The sequence below is a fragment of the Callorhinchus milii genome, unplaced genomic scaffold, assembly GCF_018977255.1.
Source record: "Callorhinchus milii isolate IMCB2004 unplaced genomic scaffold, IMCB_Cmil_1.0 Scaffold3, whole genome shotgun sequence".
NCBI classification, from domain to species: domain Eukaryota; kingdom Metazoa; phylum Chordata; class Chondrichthyes; order Chimaeriformes; family Callorhinchidae; genus Callorhinchus; species Callorhinchus milii.
This window is the reverse complement of record NW_024704744.1, coordinates 52,524,468-52,545,757: the sequence shown is the minus strand read 5'-3', so window position 1 is coordinate 52,545,757 and position 21,290 is coordinate 52,524,468. Positions and strand designations below refer to the sequence as shown.

Genomic DNA, 21,290 nt, shown 5'->3' with positions numbered 1-21,290 from the left:
AATCAAAACAATACTTGTTGAGAAACAGCATTTGTGCCATATAAATCTTCCAACATTAGATCCCTGATAATTTTGATAAATGGGGAATTCAACAAACTGATTCTAGAACAACTTGCACTTATATAGCGCCCTCCATGCAGGGTAGCGTCTCAGAGTGCTCAACAGTGACAGAGCCTGACTCCAAGCTGGGTGGGGGGAGGGCAGAGGTAGGTGGTCATAAGCACACTCAAAAAGGTTTTCAGGCTGGATTTGAAAAAGGGGGTAAGGCGGCGGGATTGAGGCGTAGTTCCAGCGTTTGGTGGCGTAGTGGCTCCGATGGTGGGGCACTGGTGCGCAGGAATAGCAGGAGGCTGGTGCCAGTCGAGCAGAGGCATCGGGTGGTGGATTGGTGAGTGAGGAGGTCAGAGAGGTTGGGAGGTGCCAGAGAGTGAAGAGATTTGAACATGAGTGTGAGGATCTTGAAGTCGATCCATTTGGTGATGGGGAGCCAGTGGAGCCTGGTCAGAACTGGTGAGATGTGGGGATGGAGTTTGGTCCGGGTTAGTATGCAGGCGGCAGAGTTCTGAATGAGTTGGATATTTTGAATGGTGGAGCTGGGGAGACCAGTGAGGAGCGCGTTTGAGTAATCCAGGCGGGAGGTGACAAATGCATGTACGACGGTCTCAGCTGCATTTGGGGTAGGTATGGTTGGAGGTGGGCAATGTAGTGGAGGCAGAAGGTGGCGGTCCTGGTCAGGGACCAGATGTGGGGAGGAAGGACAGCTACCTTACCAAGGAGAATATAGTCCAGTTAGGCAGTGCTTAATTTCTCCCAAACATTCAACCCAGATCTTCGGACTGTTTCATACTTCTCTTATGTCCTTTTCCAGGAATTCGATTCAAATTGGGATGAGTGGAGATACCTACTTGGAACCTTATCTAGAATTAACTTTTGCATAAAGTTCTTGGTTGGTACATTACGTATAAAATGTGAGATCCATGGCAACTAACGCATCTACCTTCAAGGTCTTGACCTTTTGTGGTCTAATTTGCAAAAGATATGTAAATAGCATATCTCAGTTGTATTATAGCTGACTCTGGAACTCCACTATGGAGTTGATCTCAGCTTCAACACCGAACAATTCCAGAGTGACAGTCACAAAATAAAAATTGCTTATACAGTAATGTTCAAAATATACAATTAGGATAATCTTGATGGTTTGTATTCCAAGTTTACATTTTCTCTCAAATATTTCTTTTCCACAAAGATGGACCTTCAAGCCTTAAGAAGAAACTTCAGCAGCAAAGTTCTGTTTAGTTCATTATGGTATCATCAATGGCTCAACATGTCCGTTTAGCATATAATTGTAGTGAACTGGATGACCACAAAAATTAATAAACAATATTTATTTCATGTGTTGAACAAACAGGGACACTTTTATACTTTTGATCCATCATACAAAAGTTCAGGTTTTCCTAACTCATGGAATGAACTTGATATATATTCCAAATGTCCTCTAAATTGAGAACAAATTTTATATGGCCTTTGGAGGGAGATGCAGGCAATAAGCAATATCATTGCAAGTATATAAAAGTATTTAAGGTGTCTACTGCATGGCCATGTTCAAAAGGAGCATCACAAAATGTGATAAGTTTTTTGCCAAATATAAACAGTCCTTAGAAAATTATTTTCAGAATCCTGTATTCAATACAATTAGGAGGGGGGGAAAAATCCCCCTTTTTCTCAGAAACACTATCCTCATTAAGCCTACATGATGACAAAACTAGTGGGTCTATTTTAGTCAACAGGTTGACTGGTATTTTAGATATCCAACAGTTGTTTACAGATGATAAACAGTCAGCTTTGTATCAACAAGATATAGTTGCAGAAAATCCCAGATTCCTTCCATTTTGCAATCGTCTCTTCACTCTACTTTTGCTTTCTTCAAGTTACTCTCCATCGCGCCATCCCCAGCATCCTTTTCTCCCTTCCTTTTTTTCAGTCCTTTCAATTTTCTTGTTTGCAGTTTGCTGAGGTCTTGCTTCTGCATATGGATTCGACCGTATGTTGTACCAAACACATCTTGGGAAATGTTCTTCTTTTTCTTAGCCTGTAACAAACAAAATAAATAGGAATTGCTTTCTTTCCACATCATTGCTAGTCATACATTTACATCCGAAACAAATTCGCCCAGAGCAACCCAAGTCTGAATTTAATTCAATATTACAACAACAAAATTACATTTGTATAGAGCCTTTCATGTCAGGAGGACGTCTCAAGGCGCTGGACCAGTGTTTCGGATAGCTCTAGTGGGGTGCTAGCACAACACATGCAGAATGACCTTAATGGGTAACATTTTTACGATTCCATGTACTTCATCAACAATTTTCACCAGGCTTTACTTGAAATTTATGCTCTTGTTTTAGGCTTCTCCTTTTTCAGATACTTACACTTTATTGCCTATTATAATGGAACTTCGTGACTATTTTTCAGCAGTAAATGAAAATGTAATTGAATTCTCTTCCCTCCCTACACTTACCAAGGTAGGTTCATCAGAATGTTACCAGGCCTAAAAGGGTTAAGTTACGAGGATTATATTTCCATGAGTTTTAAAAGTTGAGGGGTGATTTGACTGAGGTATTTAAGATGATAAAGGGATTTGATAGGGTAGATACAGAGAAGCTATTTCCTCTGGTGGGGGAATCCAAAACAAGGGGCATAGTCTTAAAATTAGAACCAGGCCATTTAAGAGTGAAATCAGGAAGCATTTTTTCACTCAAATGGTGGTAGAAATCTGGAATTCTCTCCCCCACCAGGCCGTGGATGCTGGATCCATCCATACCTTCAAGAGAGAGATTGATGGATTTTTGGTAGGTCAGGGTATTAAGAGATTTGGGGAGAAAGCGGGAAATTGGAAGTGAAAGGATTAGTTGAGGCACAGATCAGCCATGATCTAATTAAATGGCGGAACAGGCTCAAAGGGCTCAGTGGCCTCCTCCTGTTCCTATGTTCAGTTGCAAGGGGATACCAAGCTGCAGATTTTCAATCGTTTCTACCTATGCTAACTTATGATCAGCTAACCTATCCCTTCCCCTACTTTGCAAGACAAATATTACAAGAGAACACTGCTTCAATGAGACAGCACCCTATTTTTCCTCCCCTTTCAGGCCATATAACTCTAACGAGCCACTGTTAAAGCTACTCTTAGCTAGTTTGAGTCAGAGCATGGTGAGTCCAAGTGGACAGATTTATTTTCATCTCAACCTCCACTCGCCAACACAGCTCACCTCTGAGATTGGAACTGAGTGGAGAAGGGATAAAAGGCATTTAGTTATTCTACTCCCACGAAAACAAGAATGTTTATGTAAAATCTAAATGGTTTGCTTCAATATTTCATTTGGCTCTTCATAGTTTAATTTTGAGCAAGTTATATAATGTAATGTAGAACAATGTAATATTAGTGCAAAAATGTATGATAAATTCTGCCCTTGAGTAAATATGGTTAAATAATGGGAAAAAAATGCTTCATTAGAACATGGGATCATTTACTGTGTGGGGTTTGGACCCTGACCTTTCCTTACCCAAACAACACAGGCCCATCCATTGCGGTTTCATCACATGATCAGATACAGATGAAACACCGACGGGATGCCAAAATGTCACATTGTCAGGTCACCAACAGCACATCCAGAAGTGCATTCAGAGTACAGGAAGCAATGATGGAGGTTGGAAATAGGTCATTTTGGTTTCCCCCACACCAGTCAGCATTTTGTTTTTCTGTGCATATGCCAAGTGAATGCAAAAGTGCTGATCGATGATTGCGCCGTTATAACACTGTTTGCCATTTTATGGACTCCAGCTAATGTTTTATAACGGGGCTCTGCTGTAATGCTCAAATTATGTCAAAAAACATCCAATCTTATAAGGACCATAGTAAAACTATATCATAGTTAAACAAATGCAATCACAAGACAAGTTTCATAATTCAACATCTTGGAAATTCAACAGCTTAAGATTGTCTACCCATCTCACCTTAAGAGCCTTTGGTTGTTTAAGGGCCTTTTTGTAGAGGTCATCAGATGCTAAGTGTGTTCTTCTCAGCACAAAATTAAATGAGGGTCCCATTTCTTCCAGCTCTATCCTAGGGATTCTGCAGCCTGATTTCTTCATCAATACCCTGTGCATAAAACAGACTTTAAGAAGCTAAAATTGGATATCCGAGCAAATGACACTTTGCTGTTCTAATATTCATATCAAAGTAAATTATGCAACAGTGCTATTATGCCACAGTTCCATTTGCACAAAATGAACAAGATTTTGAAGTTCCACTTTGCTTCATGCAGTCAGATGAAAATACTACGGTGCTCACAACTGATGTTATCCTGGCACAAACACACAGCACGAGAAGCAGTGAAGACCATTCAGACAACTACCCTGACAACTTCCTATACTTGTCTCAATCAACTAACTTAAAAGAAATTGAATTAACAAAATTGCCTGAGTTTACCCAGGAAGGTCATAACATAGTAGCATGTTATATGGTTTAGATCAAGTTCTTCAGAAAACCTGCAGTATTTTGACTATAAAAGTAATTCAACAATAGATGTATCCATTTGATTCTGTGATCAAAAAGACTTGCAGTTTCTTCAGTCTGACAGCAGTAATTGTGTACAGGACCCAAATACACATCTCACTAGAAAAGTGGGAGATTTCACAGGATACACCATTTCATTACATTTCATTGCAAGTTTATCTCTCCCCCCTCCACCAAAGCTGTTTCTTTTCCTTTTTCCTGGAATTCAGTACCACACCTTCCAGCAGGGTCTCTGGATAGTGATTAGTAGTGGGAAGCAATGATGATTCCCTCCCCCTCCCACCCCCAACGCAGGAGCATTGCATTTACCCACTAGGCGACCAGGAGAGGCCTCTTAAAGGAAATGTTAAACTAATGACAAATGATAATACTACTAGCATCTTCAGCTATCAAAGCAATGAGCTGACTAGGCTTTTATTCCAATGTGGTGGAAACTAATTCTTCACTATACACACCACATGCATATTCCTTGGAGGCCAGATTCCTTACATTGTAGCGTTACAGAGATGTGCTTACTTATAAACCAGAAAATAATGGAAGGGCTCTGACTTTCAGCATGAAGGGTTGTAATGCCCTCTGCTGGTAGTTCTGTAGTATGCATAATCTGAGCCCTGGAAAGAATAAGTAGCTGTGGATACAGTTCAGATTTAAAAGGTTCCTGGGAGCTCTCAGAGCTGCTACAACCTCCAAAATGAGGCTGTTATACAAACCAACCCCACAACAAAACTACACAAAGCTGCATTTTGTTTCTATTGAACTATGACATTTCCTTTGGGGGCTGCCTACAGAACTAAATATCTAGATATGAAAATTAACCAATCTTCCTAAATGTCGTCCTGAAGCTGACTGGATGTTATTTGTTTTAGTGTGTTCCAGTTTTGAGCAAGCCAGATCATCATGTTTTTTGGGCTGTAATTGTATACAAGGTGAGGGATGTTACGAATATTGCTAAATACTTTTCAACTTTGGCACTCAGTGACACCTCCATGCAGTTTCAGGTCAGACATTGAGTAGGTAAAATGCACTGCAATTCTATTCTGTCCAAATTTATGACGCATCCCCTACTGTACCCAATGTGATATTTTGACATTGTCTACTCTTTTGACCTCTCAAAGATATTTGAGATTGTGGAGTCCTGTAGCTCAGTGGTTAGAGCACTCGCTTTGCAAGTGAGAGACCTGGGTTCAATTCCAGGCAGGGCGAAACCTTGGGCAAGTTTCCTTACTCCACACGCCTAATAATAATCCCTTCAAAAAAACAAAACAATAATAATTTGGTCATTTTCAATCCATGACTGTTTGTGGGACATTGCTGTGTGCAATTAGCTGCCACGTTCGCCCACAAATATACAGTCAATTCACTTTACAGTATATTCTGTGAAGTGCTTTAGGACGTCTAGAAGACGTGAAAAGCGCTATATCAAATGCAAGGATTATTATTATTATATTAACAGTCAAACGCCAAATTACAGGAATTTCTGAATTCTGATTTTATGATCACTAAGAACGGTGTTGAAATTATTTCACTCAGCAGCCAGCAAAGATTCATCTCATCAGTCAGGGCAGAACTGAATCCATGTTCCAAATGAGCAAACATTTCAGTCAAAAACAGATTATGCCAACCAACTCTCTTTTGTTTTGACTTCAATCTGTTTGCAATCTTAAAATTGACAAGTGTGTTGCAGTACTGTACAGTGGTTGAGGCCACAGATAGTTGATCAGCTTTAAAGTAAATTTGCTGATAACTCACTTGTAACTCCGCATGAAGATCTTTCCATTCAAAGCTGTGAATTGAACGACGAGTTCCAGGCCACCCAAACGAACATTGTGTACCGTAGGGCCTCGGAAGAAATCTTGCAAGTACATTCAAAGAAATGAAACATCCTTTAAATTAAGCTACATTTTCTTATCGCTTTATGATTGGTCATTTTTCATAATAATCAAATATTTATTTACACATTAAACATTTACTGCTTATCACATTACCATTATCTAGCTTTCCACTTTACGCCATAAAACACAAGCAGGCTTATTCTTGGAAAACCATTCAATATGGATTGATAGCTTGGTTACTTAGTAACATGATTATTTTGTCCAAAGATTACTCAGTTAATAGTACATCAGTTTTACAACATGTGTTACAGAATGCCGATTTAAATACAATTTGCACTTATACGGCACCTTTCACTTAGGGAGCGCTTTACAAATACTGAGTGATAGCCTGAGCTGAACTGGGGGGGAGGGGGTGGAAGAGAAAGTAGTGAGGAGATTACCAAAGGCATAGTCAAAGAGGCAAGTCTTTAGACAAGTTTTGAAACATATTTGACAATTATCTCTGGGCAATGTTCGTGAGCCAGCATCCAGGCTCTTCCCCAAAGTGAAAAGGAGGGCAAAAGAGAATGGGGGAAATAGGTGTGCGTTACTCTTGCAACTTCTAATGCCCAGATCAAGATGGGGTTACTTTATCGACAACCAAATTGAATGACCATGGTTCATCGGTAAAGGGTAAAAAGAGTAGCAGAGGAAACAAGATGAATTGATTAGGTGACATCATGCTTAGTTTAAAAGTGCAAAATTATAGGGAGAAAAGGAAGAAATAACAGGTTTCATATCCTTCAACCTCTGAAAATGAATTAGTTGGAGCAAGAAGCAGTGCAATGTGAAAGTAGGATATTCAAAGCTTAGGAAGTACTAATCTCTTCTCAACCCAATACAAATAGTATAATTATTAAGACAATATACTTACCAAGAAGGAGGCTTTTTAACCTCCTGTGATCATTGTCCGTTTCAAAATCATCACCTGCAAAAATCAGCATAGGTTTGGTCCCCTCTGGCGACTTGCTGTTCTAGAAAACAAAAGCTAAACATGTGTCTGCTGAATTGCTTGAATTAGCCCATTGGGCCACAAGAATTTCAAAAGGAAAAAAAAAATTGTGATGTGATTTTACCTTAAAGTCTTTCAAACCAACAAACTTCTCAATCCCCAGCTCAATCATATCTAGAACATGATAATCAAACATGCGCCCTTTAAAGATAGAAAACAATCTATTAATAAAAGAAAAACAATTATGCGAATATAACCAAATTAAAACACTTTATAAATTTGAAGTTATAAAAAAGGTCACTGGTGATAGAATTTGACCTTGCAAATGAAATAGAAATGCCTTGTGCTTACAGTAGGCCTTAGTCTTTGGATTACATATCTTAAATCTGGGTCACTTTCAGTGCATTTAAATCCCCTACAAAAAGTCGTAATCAAAAACAAGCTTTGATTACATTGTAGGTTTTAAGAGAATGCTTATATAGTGTGTGGGCTAAACTAGAGGTTCAGTTTAAAGGTCAGCTGTTTCTATATAGAAAGATCATTGGCAGACTTTGTTTCATTGTAAATATAAAACTTCACAGCAGGGGAGGCAATAAGGCTCATTGTGTCCAACTGGCTCTTTGAAAGAACATAGTTCCCGCTTGAAAGCTAATGTGGATCCTGTCTCGACCTCTGCATTCCACATCCTAACAACCTTTTCTGTTAAAAAATTTTTTCCTGATGGCCCCTTTCCTCCTTGTCTTATTGTGCCAGCCTGGCTCAATTGGTAACACCCTTGCCTACAAGTTAGAAGGTTGTGTGTTCCTGTCCCGCTATGGGGACTTTTAAGATATTATCAGCATTATTGGGATGAGATGCTATGGTGAGCTAAGTCTCCCTGTTTAGGTGGATAATAAAGATCCCATTATGCTATTAGAAAAGGGAAGGGTGGTTCTCCCGGTATCCTGGCCAACAATCTTCCAGATAAAATTGACTGTGCACTAAATGGCTGCGTGTGGGACATTACTGTGTGCAAATTGGCTGCTGAGTTTGCTGAGAAATAATAATAATAATCCTTGCATTTGATATAGCGCTTTTCACGTCAGGAGAACGTCCCAAAGCGCTTCACAGAACACACTGTAAAGTGAATTGACTGTATATTTGTGGGCGAACGCGGCAGCCAATTGCGCACAGCAATGTCCCACAAACAGTCGTAGATTGAAAATGACCAATTTATTATTGTTTTTGGAGGGATTATTATAAGGTTACACTTCACAGTAAAATCCTGTGAAGTGCTCTGAGATGCGTCAATGACATAAGACACTATAACAAATCCAAAGATTATAAGTATTTTCTAAACTGTTGCTGATGAACTACTACAGCTTCGCTGCACTCTCCTCTAAGAAGCACAATGAGGCATCAAAAGCTTCACAAATTAAAATACAATCAAAAAGGCTGGAGGAATTATAATTTCTTTTAAAAGATCTAATAGGTAGCAGATGGCAATTAATACCCTCAAGCTTTCCTCAACATGACACTTATGTAACACCAAAGTAACTTATGTAATAATAAATTGGTCACTCAATCCACGACTGTTTGTGGGACACTGCTGTGTACAATTGGCTTCCGTGTTTCTCCCACAAAATATACAGTCAATTCACTTTACAGTATATTCTGTGAAGTGATTTGAGACGTTGCGAAGTCATGATAAGGTGCTATATCGAATTCAAGGATTATTATTGTTATCAGTGACCTGAGCACAGTTCATAAGATTTATTGAATCAACAAAATTCTAAGTAGGAAAAATGCAACCTTGTTTTATATTATATAGATGCGGGGAAAAAGTACCAAACCTTGTGCTTCCAATCAATACTGCTTCTCTCTCTTCCAATTATTCAAAAGCAATGCTTTTGTTAAGCAACTCAATGGAAGAAATATGCTTCAATGGTTTACAAGAGCAGTGGGCTGAAGTATCACAACATAGCTGCACATCTTACCTATTATCAAATTGTTCGGTCGCTTTTTATTGTGAGAGCCAAACGCAAATAAAGAACAATCAGACTTTTAGAAAAAAATTCCTGTGAACAAAAGGTAATCACTTAGGTTAGCAAAATGAGAAATCCCAAAATTACTGAATCTCAAATTAAACAAGTCATACAATTTTTACAAAAATATTGTTTATTGTGAAAGACCAATTCCTTATTGTACATTTCTGTGGACAGAGCGAAACTGGACTAATGCAAGAGGGACTCCAGAACTGCGTATATTCTGGGTATGGGTCTGCAGTTTGTGTAGGGAGGAGCCAGACAGACAGAGAGCAGGGTAACGGAAAAATCAATCCTGGACATGATGAAGGTATGGATGGTGACCTTGGCAGCCCAGGGGAAAGGTGGACAAAGTTGTGGAGGGAAAGGTGATCAAGTGAGAGCCCAGACGTAGGGCTTGAAGGACAGGTGAGGGTCGAACAAGACACTGAGGTTCCGCACAAGCTCTGTGAGATGGTGTGAGCAATGTGGTCAGCACCTAAATTGAAAAGGTGCTGATAAGACCAAAGCAGTCTTGTTGATATTTAACTATGTAATAATAGTAACAATAATTGTAACACACCCAGAGCAATGAATTAGTGTCAGCTCAGATTATGTGAGCTCAAGTCCCGACGTGGGGTGTAAATCCACAACCTTCTGACTCAGAGGTGATAGCATGATCAATGCCAAGTGAAAGCATGTAGATGGTGAAAAGGAGAGGATGAAGGATAGAGCCCTGAAAAATTCTGCAAGCGACAGTGCAAGGGCAGGAGGAGAAGCCATTGGAAGAAACAAAGTGAATGCGCTGAGATAGATGAGAATGAAAATAACTTGTGCATCTGGGAACAGATTGTTCCTCAATGATGTCTAGACAGAAGCTAAAAAATGACTGATCCTGCAGCTGACCTCAACTCAGCAGGACTCCGAGATCTTGTTGATCTTAAATATCAGATCTCTCCAAGAGTGGATTTATATCAATTTTTTGCCAAAAATTTTAGATAAATGTTAAAATTGCCGTTTCCTAGGACCCAAATAATCTCCTGCAATACACACTTTATACAATACCATGACCTCCCCATGTTTAACCTTAAAAAAAATGCTCAGCACCCCCCAACAAAGAAAATAGTCATTTTATATATCGTAAAATAGAACAAAATATTGTTGTGCCCACAGAAACACAATACTTAGTCTATAGCGTGTAAACTTCCAAAAATACATTAAACTCACCAATGAGGTTTGATCTTCAAAAGGCCGAGTAATATTCTTTCTGTTGGAAGAAAATGTTAAATGTTAGATTTTAAAGAAACAAACAGAAAGCGAATACGATTTGTTTAAAAACCTTTCCCTCATATTGACGTGCATTTTGAAGAACGGAAAACCATGAGGGAAGGGAGGTGTTGTCGGATTAATAACAACAATACTTGCATGTGATATAGCGCTTTATCACGTCTTTGAGACGTCTCAAAGAGCGTCACAGAATATACTGTGAAGTGAATTGACTGTACATTTTGTGGGCGACACAATGTCAGAGGTCCAACATTTTATCCTTCACGTGCAAACCCAAACAGCATTAGCAAACTCTAGCTGCAGGGGATATTAAAACTAAACTGAATACTATACTTGCTTAACCTCTATACCTTGAAGATAGGGGTCACTGAATAATGATTAAAAGTGAAAATTCTGGCTAATTTTCCCCTCCTAGCCCGAGGGGGCTCTAAGACAATTAGAGTGCTGCCACCATCATGCTGATTACAATAAGATTTTTGTCAAAATGTATATTTTTGAAAACCATAGCTTCAGAGAATATGCAGAAGAGCAAATGAAAGGGCAACAATAAACAGTATATTCTAGTTATGAGAAATAATATTAGAACATAACAGTTTGACACAAGGTTTATAATCTTAAAAACATGCATTGTGGTGACTACATCAATGAAACTAGCAACGCATCATAAAATGTGGGAAACATAATACATCTTTTGGAGATTGTTACGTTTTGGCTACGATTGAATTAGCGTAGTCAAATATATAGTAGGTAGAATTCAAACGTTTACCCATTTAAATGTTATTCATTCCAACCATCTCAGAACTCTTGCACTTTTATTAAAAATGCATTTTTGATAATGATCTGCTATGTTGTTACTCTGACCACAGAGTAACCAAAATTTCCCTAGCTCATCACTCCACGTACAGAGCAATCCCGTTGGCTGGGTTCAATGACAGTGGCTACGTTATAAGTGAAGCTCAAAAAATACTGCTAACCCCACTTTCTGCTACTTGCAGAAAGTGCCTCTGACATCATGCCCTGCCTGCTATGTACAAGAAAAAAACACCATGTGGAGGAAGTAACATCAGCAACTCTTCCCACATCCCAACATCAGTGACCACCTTTTAACTCAGAAGTCACCTTTTTTTTAAGCACTGCATCCCAGCTGATTAGCACTCAGAAGCCACAGTTAGGTGCACTTCTGGTTAAAGCAAGTCTACAGGACACAACAACAAGAAGATTACATTTGTGTAGTGCCTTTCACGTCGGGAGGACGTCCCAAGGCGCTGGACAGTGTACAGCATTTCAGACCCAAGCTGGGGTCGGGGGGGGAGGAGGGAATGGAGGTGGCCGATAGCATGGTCGAAGAGGAGGGTCTTGAGGCAGGACGTAAAGGAGGCTAAGGAGGGGGCGAGGCAGAGTGACTGGGGGATGGAATTCCAGAGGTTGGGGGCAGAGTGGCTGAAGGCTCTCCCGCCAATGGTGGGGTGGGTGGGTTGGGGGACATGGAGCAGGCCAGAGCCGGCTGAGCGGAGGGAACGGGCGGGTTGGTAGGGGGTTAGGATGTTGCAGAGGTAGGGTGGGGCAAGGCTATGGAGGGCTTTGTAGGCGAGGACCAGGATCTTGAACTGGATTGTCTGACGGACATAAGCAAAGATGCTATAAACAAAGCCTTGCTATACCCTGTAGTTGGAAATCTGGAACGAGAGATTTTCCAATATTCAGAGGCTTGACCATCTAGCATGTACAGTATGTACTGCAGCAACGGAAATCTTGAACTGCACCAGTTACAGTACTTTTGGATACTTACTTCTTATAAAGGACTGCATTTGGCTTCTTAAGAGCATACTATAAACAAAAAAAACCAGTTATTACAAACCTATTCATCTGAACCTGTTCAGACAGCACAAGACATGTAAACTTGAAAGCTACAGAAATCCTATTTCAAAGCAGCCCATTTTGTCACACTAAATTTAGTGAAATCAAACAGTATTGGACTGGCTGAGAAAAAGGAGGAAATTGCACCCACAGATCCATTTTTAATTGATACATTATGAATCTGATAAAATATAAACAATATGCAAATGAAAGAGAGGGGTTTGATGGGGATACGGCAGGGGGTGTCAGACGTGCCAGCACTCCAACAGTTACCACAATAAGGTACAGAGAGAAGGCCAAGCCAATTACTGACCAGTTGTAATGTGTACTCGTGTACACATTTGCAAGGTGTTACCACAGGAATGTGTTACATAGAGATAGAATGTACCAGTATCCAAATAGTAAGATTTAGTACCAGTACCCAATTAGTAAAAGATAGAAGAGATTGAGTAAAATTTACTAAGGTCTTCTTGACCAACAGAGAACTCAAGGAAAGATGAAGAACTCCTGATAATATTGATGGATAATCAAAATGCTCATTAATTTAATGTACTGCAAGAAACTGGTACCAAAGACCTTTAGAGGACCTCTAGATTAGGGATAAGATCAGTTTGGTCTCAGGGTTCTGTAGTGGACAAAAATAGCATACAAGAAATAACAGTTATTAGCAATCGTTGGAAGCAGAACAGTCAGAGAATCCAACTGCAACCTTTACAAGTGCGTAGCTGATCATCTACACCTTGTAATAAAACTTTGATTCTAATACTCTACATTTTGAAATACATCTGTCGTTCAACATCAAATGTGTAAATGTGTAAGCCGTTCGGAGCGTAGCGGATGAGGAAGTGCGACTGAATTGTTCTCCTCGTCTCCTGTGAGCCGGTGTGGACTCAATAGTCCAAATGGCCTTCTTCTTTCTGTGCTGTATATTTCTATTTCTCTATGTTACCATAGGACGTATGGACCAGTTTTATTTAATGCCAGCTATTTTTAATGATTCTGCTTGTTACCATAATGAAAGATTTACAATCGTAAAACAATTACAAGATTGTCTAGTACTAAACAATGAATCAGGTAGTCAGTATGCATTGCAAACATGACATGCTGTGTATACTCACTATATCTTTCAGAGCCTGGGTCACCGTTTCATTGGTGTTGCCTCCCTTGATGAGCATGGCATTCTTGATATTTTCAATGAGTTTGGGTGCTCGGTTTTCAAGAAATCGTTTTGCCCGTCTTGATTTGGGCTTTCTAATAATATAAAAATTATAAATATCATAGCTCCAGTTAACAACATAAAATAATGCTATGTCAGACACGTTCAAGAGAATGATGGAGAGAGGGGGGAGAATGAGAGAGACTACTTCTGAAATATTTCAATATTCTTAAATCAAAATAGTCCTTGAACTCACAAATGTCTGACACAATAACAAGAATATTACAAACCAAGAAAGAACATAGAAAATTAGTGATATTTTAAAAGGTTTTATTTATATTTTGTATATATTTTAGCTAATTAATCTTTGCATTTAATATAGTTCCCTTCAAAGGAGGAGAATGTCTCAAAACGCTTCAGCGCTGTGTATTTTGTAGGCGATAGCTGCAGTCAATTTGCACACAACAATGTCCCACAAACAACCATGAAGTGGTTGACCAATTTTATTGGGTGGGCGTGTTGTGGCATAGAATACCAGGATTTTTTTTGAATAGGGTCATGGGATCTTTTAACATCCACCTGAACTGGCAGACAACACCTTGGTTTAACATTTCATCCAACGGACGTCATCTCTGACAATGCAGCGCTCTCCCAACACTGAAGTGTCTGCCAAGACTGAGAGTTCAAAGTCCCAACATGGGCTTCAACCCACAACTTTCCAACTCGGAGGCAAGATTGCTACCGACTGAGCCAGTACTAAAAACAATACTTAATACCGTACTACAGCAATAGCTATCATGGGTGGTTTTATTATTTATTATTTTATTTATTATTGCAACACCATTGCTTTCTCAGTCATTTGAAGCTATTTGTGGAGTTCTGTAGCTCAGTGGTTAGAGCACTCACTTTGCGAGTGAGAGACCTGGGTTTGATTCCCGGCAGAGTGAAACCTTGGGCAAGTTTCCTTACTCCACACAGCTGATAATAATCCCTCAGGAAAAAAACAATAATAATTTGGTCACTCAATCCACAACTGTTTGTGGGACACTGCTGTGTGCAATTGGCTGCTGCGTTCACCCACAAATGTACAGTCAATTCACTTTACAGTATATTCTGTGAAGCGCTTTGAGACGTCTGTAAGACGCGAAAAGCGCTATATCAAATGTAAGGATTATTATTATTATAAAATTGATTATGTTGAATCTGAGGAATGTAACTTCTCCCCCCCGCAGTGTTTATTTCAGGCCATTCAGCCTGGCCAGGGGAGGAACCAGCCACTGTCCTACACCCTGCGGGCAGAGGCCTCTGGCTGGGCATCAGCAGCAGGAAACCTCCTGCAGACCAGTCATGGTCCTGACCGACTCAGGCACCATCTCACCCGCAACCCCCCCCCCGGGCTCACCCCCTCCCCCCCCCCGGGCTCACCCCCTCCCCCCCCGGGCTCACCCGCAACCCCCCACCCCGGGCTCACCCGCCCCCACCCCGGGCTCACCCCCCCCACCCCGGGCTCACCCCCCCCCCACCCCGGGCTCACCCCCCCCCCACCCCGGGCTCACCCCCCGAGCTCACCCCCCCCACCCCGGGCTCACCCCCCGGGCACACCCCCCCCCACCCCGAGCTCATCCCCAGGCTTTGGGGATATATGTCCACACGAGGCCTCCCCTGGCCGCGGACGGCACAGGCCGGTGTGTAGCACTAGGCCCGGCCGAGAACCGAGCGAACTCTCTCCAGCTGCGGGCGGCTTAGCGAGGCCCAACCCCGGGCCCGGCCTCAACCCCAACCCCAACCCCGGCCCCGGCCCCGACCCCCGGCCCCAACCCCCGGCCCCAACCCCGGCGCCGGGCCCGACCCCAACCCTCGGCCCCAACCCCCACCTGCGGAGCTGCAATAACATAACTCACATCACTTGGTCCTGAAGTTTCATCTTCACAGAGACCGACACTCGAGACTCAGCTCCAACACACGAGGCCAACGGCAACCACTGCGCTACGTCACTTCCTCTGACTCACTGCGTGAGGGCGGGGCCTGAGAGGGAGAGAGAGAGAGTGTGTGATGGAGAGAGAGAGAGTGTGTGATGGAGAGAGAGAGAGTGTGTGATGGAGAGAGAGAGAGTGTGTGATGGAGAGAGAGAGTGTGTGATGGAGAGAGAGAGAGTGTGTGATGGAGAGAGAGATAGAGTGTGTGATAGAGAAAATAATAATCCTTGCATTTGGCATAGCACCAAGATGTCTCAAAGCACTTCACAGGATTTTACTATAAACTGATGTCTTTATGTAATTTGTGGGCTGCAGTCAATTTTTGTACAACATCCCATCAAAGCCATGGAGTGAGTAACCAATTTTATTTAGTGGATTGTTGGCCAAGACACCAGGAGAAACTCCATTCTCTTTTTGAATAGTGCTGCAGGATTTTAATAATAATCCTTGCATTTGATTTAGTGCTTTTCACGTCTTCTAGACATCTCGAAGCACTTCACAGAATATGCTGTAAAGTGAATTGATTATATTTGTGGGCAAAATGCAGCAGCCAATTGCGCACAGCAGTGTCCCACAAACAGTCGTGGATTGAAGTGACCAATTTATATTTTTTTTGTAGAAATTATTACTCCTGGAAAAGTGATCCACCAATTGACTAACAACTTACAGGGCGTGCGGAGTAAGGAAACTTGCCTAAAGTTTTGACCTGCTGGGAATCAAACCCAGTTCTTTCGCTTGCAAAGCGGGTGCTCTAACCACTGAGCTGCAGGACTTTACAGAGAGTGAGAGGAAGATAGATCAATAGAGATAAAGTGCGATAGTGAGAGAGTGATACAGAATTGATTGATATGGAGAGTGATTGATTGAGAGAGTGATACAAGTTTTAGAAAGAGACTGATATGGAGAGAGTGATGGAGAGTGATGGAGAAAGAGAGTAATCGACAAAGAGGTTGGTCATTTGACATTGAAAAGTGCTGTTTGAGCCCTTAGCAAATGCCAGGAACTCTTCATTTCCACTGGGTGGCAGTCAAACACAACGTATAGCTGGGAATTATGATAAAGGCCCTTCAGGTAGAAATTGCAATAAATTATAATTATATTATTTTTAATACAGTACTAATTAATACTATTCTAATTATTATTCTAAATACTTATTCTCAGAACTAAAAGTTTCCATAAAAAAAGTTTCTAAATCTTATCGCCCCCCCATGACTTAAAAAAACTAATTAAAAACATTAAAATAATAATAATAATCCTTGCATCATCACATCTTCGAGACATCTTATCACATCTTCGAGACATCTCAAAACACTTACTGTATATCCTTGTGGGAAAGTGCTATCTCCCACTTAATCCCTAGATTTAGTCTAGATTCCTAAAAACAGCCAATGCCTCTGCTAATGGTTTCTAATAGCCCCATCGGCCACCCCCTTTCCCCTCCAGGCATCTCCCTTCTTCCTCCCTGACCCCAGCTCGGGTTTGAAATGTTGTATACTGTCCAGTGCCTTGGGACATCCTCCCAACATGAAAGACGCTATACAAATGTAATCTTGTTGTTGTTGGAGGCAAGCAAAGAGATAAAACTCAACAATTAAGAGCCCAGATGTAGGATTTGAAACAACAACAACTTGAATTTATATAGCACCCTCCACGTCGGGTGGCGTCCCAGAGCGCTTTATAATGGTGGAGCCCGATGCCGAACCAGGGGGAGGGGGAAGGTGACCATAGGCAAAGTTGTCAAAGAAAGTCTTCAGGTGCAACCTGAAAATGGGGAAAGAGGGGACAAGGCAAAGGGACTGAAGGACAGAGTTCCATAGCTTTGGGAGGTAGTGGCAGAAGGTACGGCCACCAGTGGTGGAGCGGAGAATTCGAAGATCAAGGAGAAGGCTGGAGCTAGTAGAGCGGAGGCAGCGGTTATTGCTGTGATGAGAGAGGAGGTTAGAGAGATAGGGATGTACCAAGATGTGGAGAGATTTAAACACGAGAGTGAAAATCTTGAAGTCGATCTGCTCAGTGACACAGAGCCAGTGGAGTTTGGCAAGGACATGGGGTAATTGGGGTGCGGATTTTAGTGTGGTTGAGAATGCAAGCGGTGGAGTTTTAGGTGAGTTGAATTTTGTGAATAGTGGAAGAGGGGAAACCGGCGAGGAGGGCATTAGAGTAGTCCAGCTGAGAAGTGACAAAGATGTGGACAATAGTTTCAGCAGCTTGTGGAGTGAGGTATTGTCAGAGATGGGCAATGTGGCAGTGGTGGAGGAAAGCGGTCCTGGTTAGGGAACAGATGTAAGGGAGGAAGGATAACTGGGGATTGAACCTGACACCTAAGTTGTGCATGGGTTCAGAAGGTTTTAAGGACAGATCCGGTTGGTTGAGGAGGTCGGAACTGCAGGATAGAAGATGTCGACGGGAGCCAAAGAGTATGGCTTCTGTCTTGTTGATATTTAACTGCAAGAAATTTGTGCTCATCCAGGTCTTGGTGTGTCAGACAAGCTGACAGAGCATCAGGGGGCTGGGGGTCCCAGCTGGAGCAGGAAAAGTAGAGTTGAGTGTAATCCTCATACAAGTTAACTCCATGTCTGTGGATGACATCACCGAGAGGGAGCACATAGATGAAGAGGAGGCCAAGGATGGTGCCTTGGGATACCCCGCAGTGACCGGGTGGTGGCGAAAAGACAAAACATTTTGCGGAAATCTAGTGCTGGGGGTTTGTATCTAGTGCTGGCTCAGTGGTTAGAGCACTAGCCTTGCAAGTGAGAGTCCTGGATTTGATTCCCGGCAGGGTAAAACCTTGGGCAAGCTTCCTTGCTCTACACGCCTGATAAACCCTCAAGAAAAGAAAGCAATAACAATTTGGTCACTCAATCCATGACGGTTTGTGGGACGCTGCGGTGCGCAATTTGCTGCCACGTTTCACCCACAAATATACAGTCAATTCACTTTACGGTATATTCTGTGAAGCGCTTTGAGACGTGAAAAGGCGCTATATCAAACGCAAGTATCATTATTGTAAGGTAGGACTCGAACTAAGCGAGCGCAGTCCCACTGAGGTGGATGATGGAGGACAGGCGGTGGAGGAGGATAGCGTGATCAACTGTGTCGAATGTGACAGAGAGGTCCAGGAGACAGAAGGACCCCTGGTCACAGATAAGAGAGGACATTATTTGTGACTTTCACGAGCCCCGTCTCTGTACTGTGTTCAGGGAAGAAACCAGACTGCAGTGGTTTGAGTGGGTGTGGAGGGAGAGGTGTGCACAAAGTTGGTTGGCAACAATGTGTTCCGAAGCTTTGGCCAAGAAGGGCAAGTTTGAGATAGAGCAGTAGTGCCCAAGGTTGGAGGTGCCAAGGATAGTTTTTTTTAAAAGGACAGGGGGTGATGACTACGGTTTTGAGGGGGAGAGGGACTGATTAATGGTGTCTGCCAGCAGTGGGCAGAGGGGGAGCTGGACGATCAGCAGCTGGGTGGGGAGGGGGGTCGAGGCAGCAAGTGGTGGGTTTCATCAGGGCGATGGAGGATGAGAGGGAAGAAGATGTGGGCAAAGGAATGTAGGATGGACGCTGTGGTAGGAACTGAGGGGCTGGTGGGTGCTACGCAACACGGGGCAGGAGGGTGAGGCTGCCAGGCGGATGTTTTCTATTTTAGAGGTAAGGAAGTCCATGACGTCTTCACACTGGGCATTAGATGTGATGATTAAGGGTGCTTGAGGGGGCACATGGAAGAGGTGGTGGAGGATAGAATTTGGGAGTTATTGTTGGTCTCCAGTATGATGTGAAGATGCTCGAGCCACACCTGGTGAACAGTGAGGCTGATTTTCTGCCACTTGCGCTTGAGCAACAGGGTTTGGGATTTCAGGGAGCGGAGATAGCTGTTGTACCAGGGGGAGCGGGTAGGTTTGGAGACAATCCTGGATTTCAGGGGTCGAGGGAGTTGAAGGTGGAGGAGAGGCGATCGTGGAGCAGCTTGATGGCTGCTCACTGCACCAAGGGACTAACGTTAATTGAAGGCTTTAGGGATCCAGTCATGGATGTGACAACAGCGACAACTTCTCCTCAAAAATAAATGACCAACATTGGGAGTAGTTCCACAGGTATCAGCAGCCTTGTTTTTGTGGCCATTCTTCCTGAATGAAAGTGGGTATTTCACTGTGGTAAGCACTAACCACTGGGATTACAAAATCACTTGAATGGTGTAACTGCCAGAAAGTGCTTAACAAAACAGGGTTTCAGCAGGGACACTGTATACTGACTTGCAAGACTTCAACTCTGAAGAAAATGCAGGTCAGAGCTGATTTCCAGAGTTTAGAGACATATTGTACAGATTTCCTTGCTGGAAGTGCAATGGATGTTGCAAGCAGAAGTACACAAATCCCCTCCCCAGGCCCAGTGACCTTCTTGACCTGTATTCCAGTTCGTCAAGTTTCTGATCAATGTTGTTAAACACACATACTACAGTATATTTAATGACAAATTACTGCCAGGCTTAAATAAGCCTGCTATTAGTGTGTGTCTGGCTACACAAGACATTTTTATGCCAGGTTTATTCCAGAAATAATAAATGCTGAACTCAAATACTTTTTAATTGTGCATTCATTACCTTTGTATTTTACGTTAATAATATTCATTAGAAAATAATAATCCTTGCATTTGGCATAGCACCAAGATGTCTCAAAGCACTTCACAGGATTTTACTATAAACTGATGTCTTTATGTAATTTGTGGGCTGCAGTCAATTTTTGTACAACATCCCACAAAGCCATGGAGTGAGTAACCAATTTTATTTAGTGGATTGTTGGCCAAGACACCAGGAGAAACTCCATTCTCTTTTTGAATAGTGCTGCAGGATTTTAATAATAATCCTTGCATTTGATTTAGCGCTTTTCACGTCTTCTAGACATCTCGAAGCACTTCACAGAATATGCTGTAAAGTGAATTGATTATATTTGTGGGCAAAATGCAGCAGCCAATTGCTCACAGCAGTGTTCCACAAGCAGTCGTAGATTGAAAATGACCAATTTTTTTTGTGTTGTTTTTGGAGGGATTATTATTAGGCGTGTGGAGTAAGGAAACTTGCATTAATGTCTGCATAGATTGTATGGGTTCCAAGTCCTGACGTGAGCTTGAACCCACAACCTTCTTTTCAAATAGTGCCATGGGATCTTTAACATCCACCCGGGAGGTAGATGGGATCTTGGTTTCACGTCTCCTCTGAAGTCATTGAAATTGTTGTCATCTGTTAACGCTGAATCCAGTTTTGGAGAAGGGCTTCACATCAATGACAAAACAGAATTGTGGTCAGGCTGGTTCTCTCCTTGGAGAACATTTCCCACTTACATGTTCTGTCTGATATACAAATACTTTGGGCCGTTGACCAAAAGAAAGGATAAACCCTACAAAACCTCAAGTGGTCTTTCGAAGATTTAGAGAAGTAGCGATATTTGAAGCCACCACATTGAGATACTGAGCTTGTCAATCATTTTATCCTTCTCCACCACCTTTCTCTCAGCACACCTTCACGGTTCTGTCTTTTCCTGGTTTTATTCTTACCTATCCCAACTATCTCCACTTTGTATCTGCAAATGACTTCTCCTCCCTCTCCCAGTCATGTACAATGTCAGAGG

At 42.0% G+C, this 21,290-nt stretch overlaps 1 protein-coding gene across 1 annotated transcript; it reads right to left on the bottom strand.

Annotated features, from left to right (window-relative positions):
- Window positions 1-1,370: 1,370 nt before the first annotated feature.
- On the bottom strand, window positions 1,371-15,705 carry rpf2 (ribosome production factor 2 homolog). The gene is given in 11 exon segments (XM_042333612.1): window positions 1,371-2,089; window positions 4,012-4,156; window positions 6,323-6,425; window positions 7,319-7,418; window positions 7,521-7,597; window positions 9,373-9,441; window positions 9,444-9,453; window positions 10,627-10,666; window positions 12,476-12,513; window positions 13,662-13,794; window positions 15,601-15,705. Coding segments are annotated over 11 exon segments (924 nt in total). The 5' UTR covers window positions 15,624-15,705; the 3' UTR covers window positions 1,371-1,903.
- Between the last annotated feature and the right edge of the window lie 5,585 nt (window positions 15,706-21,290).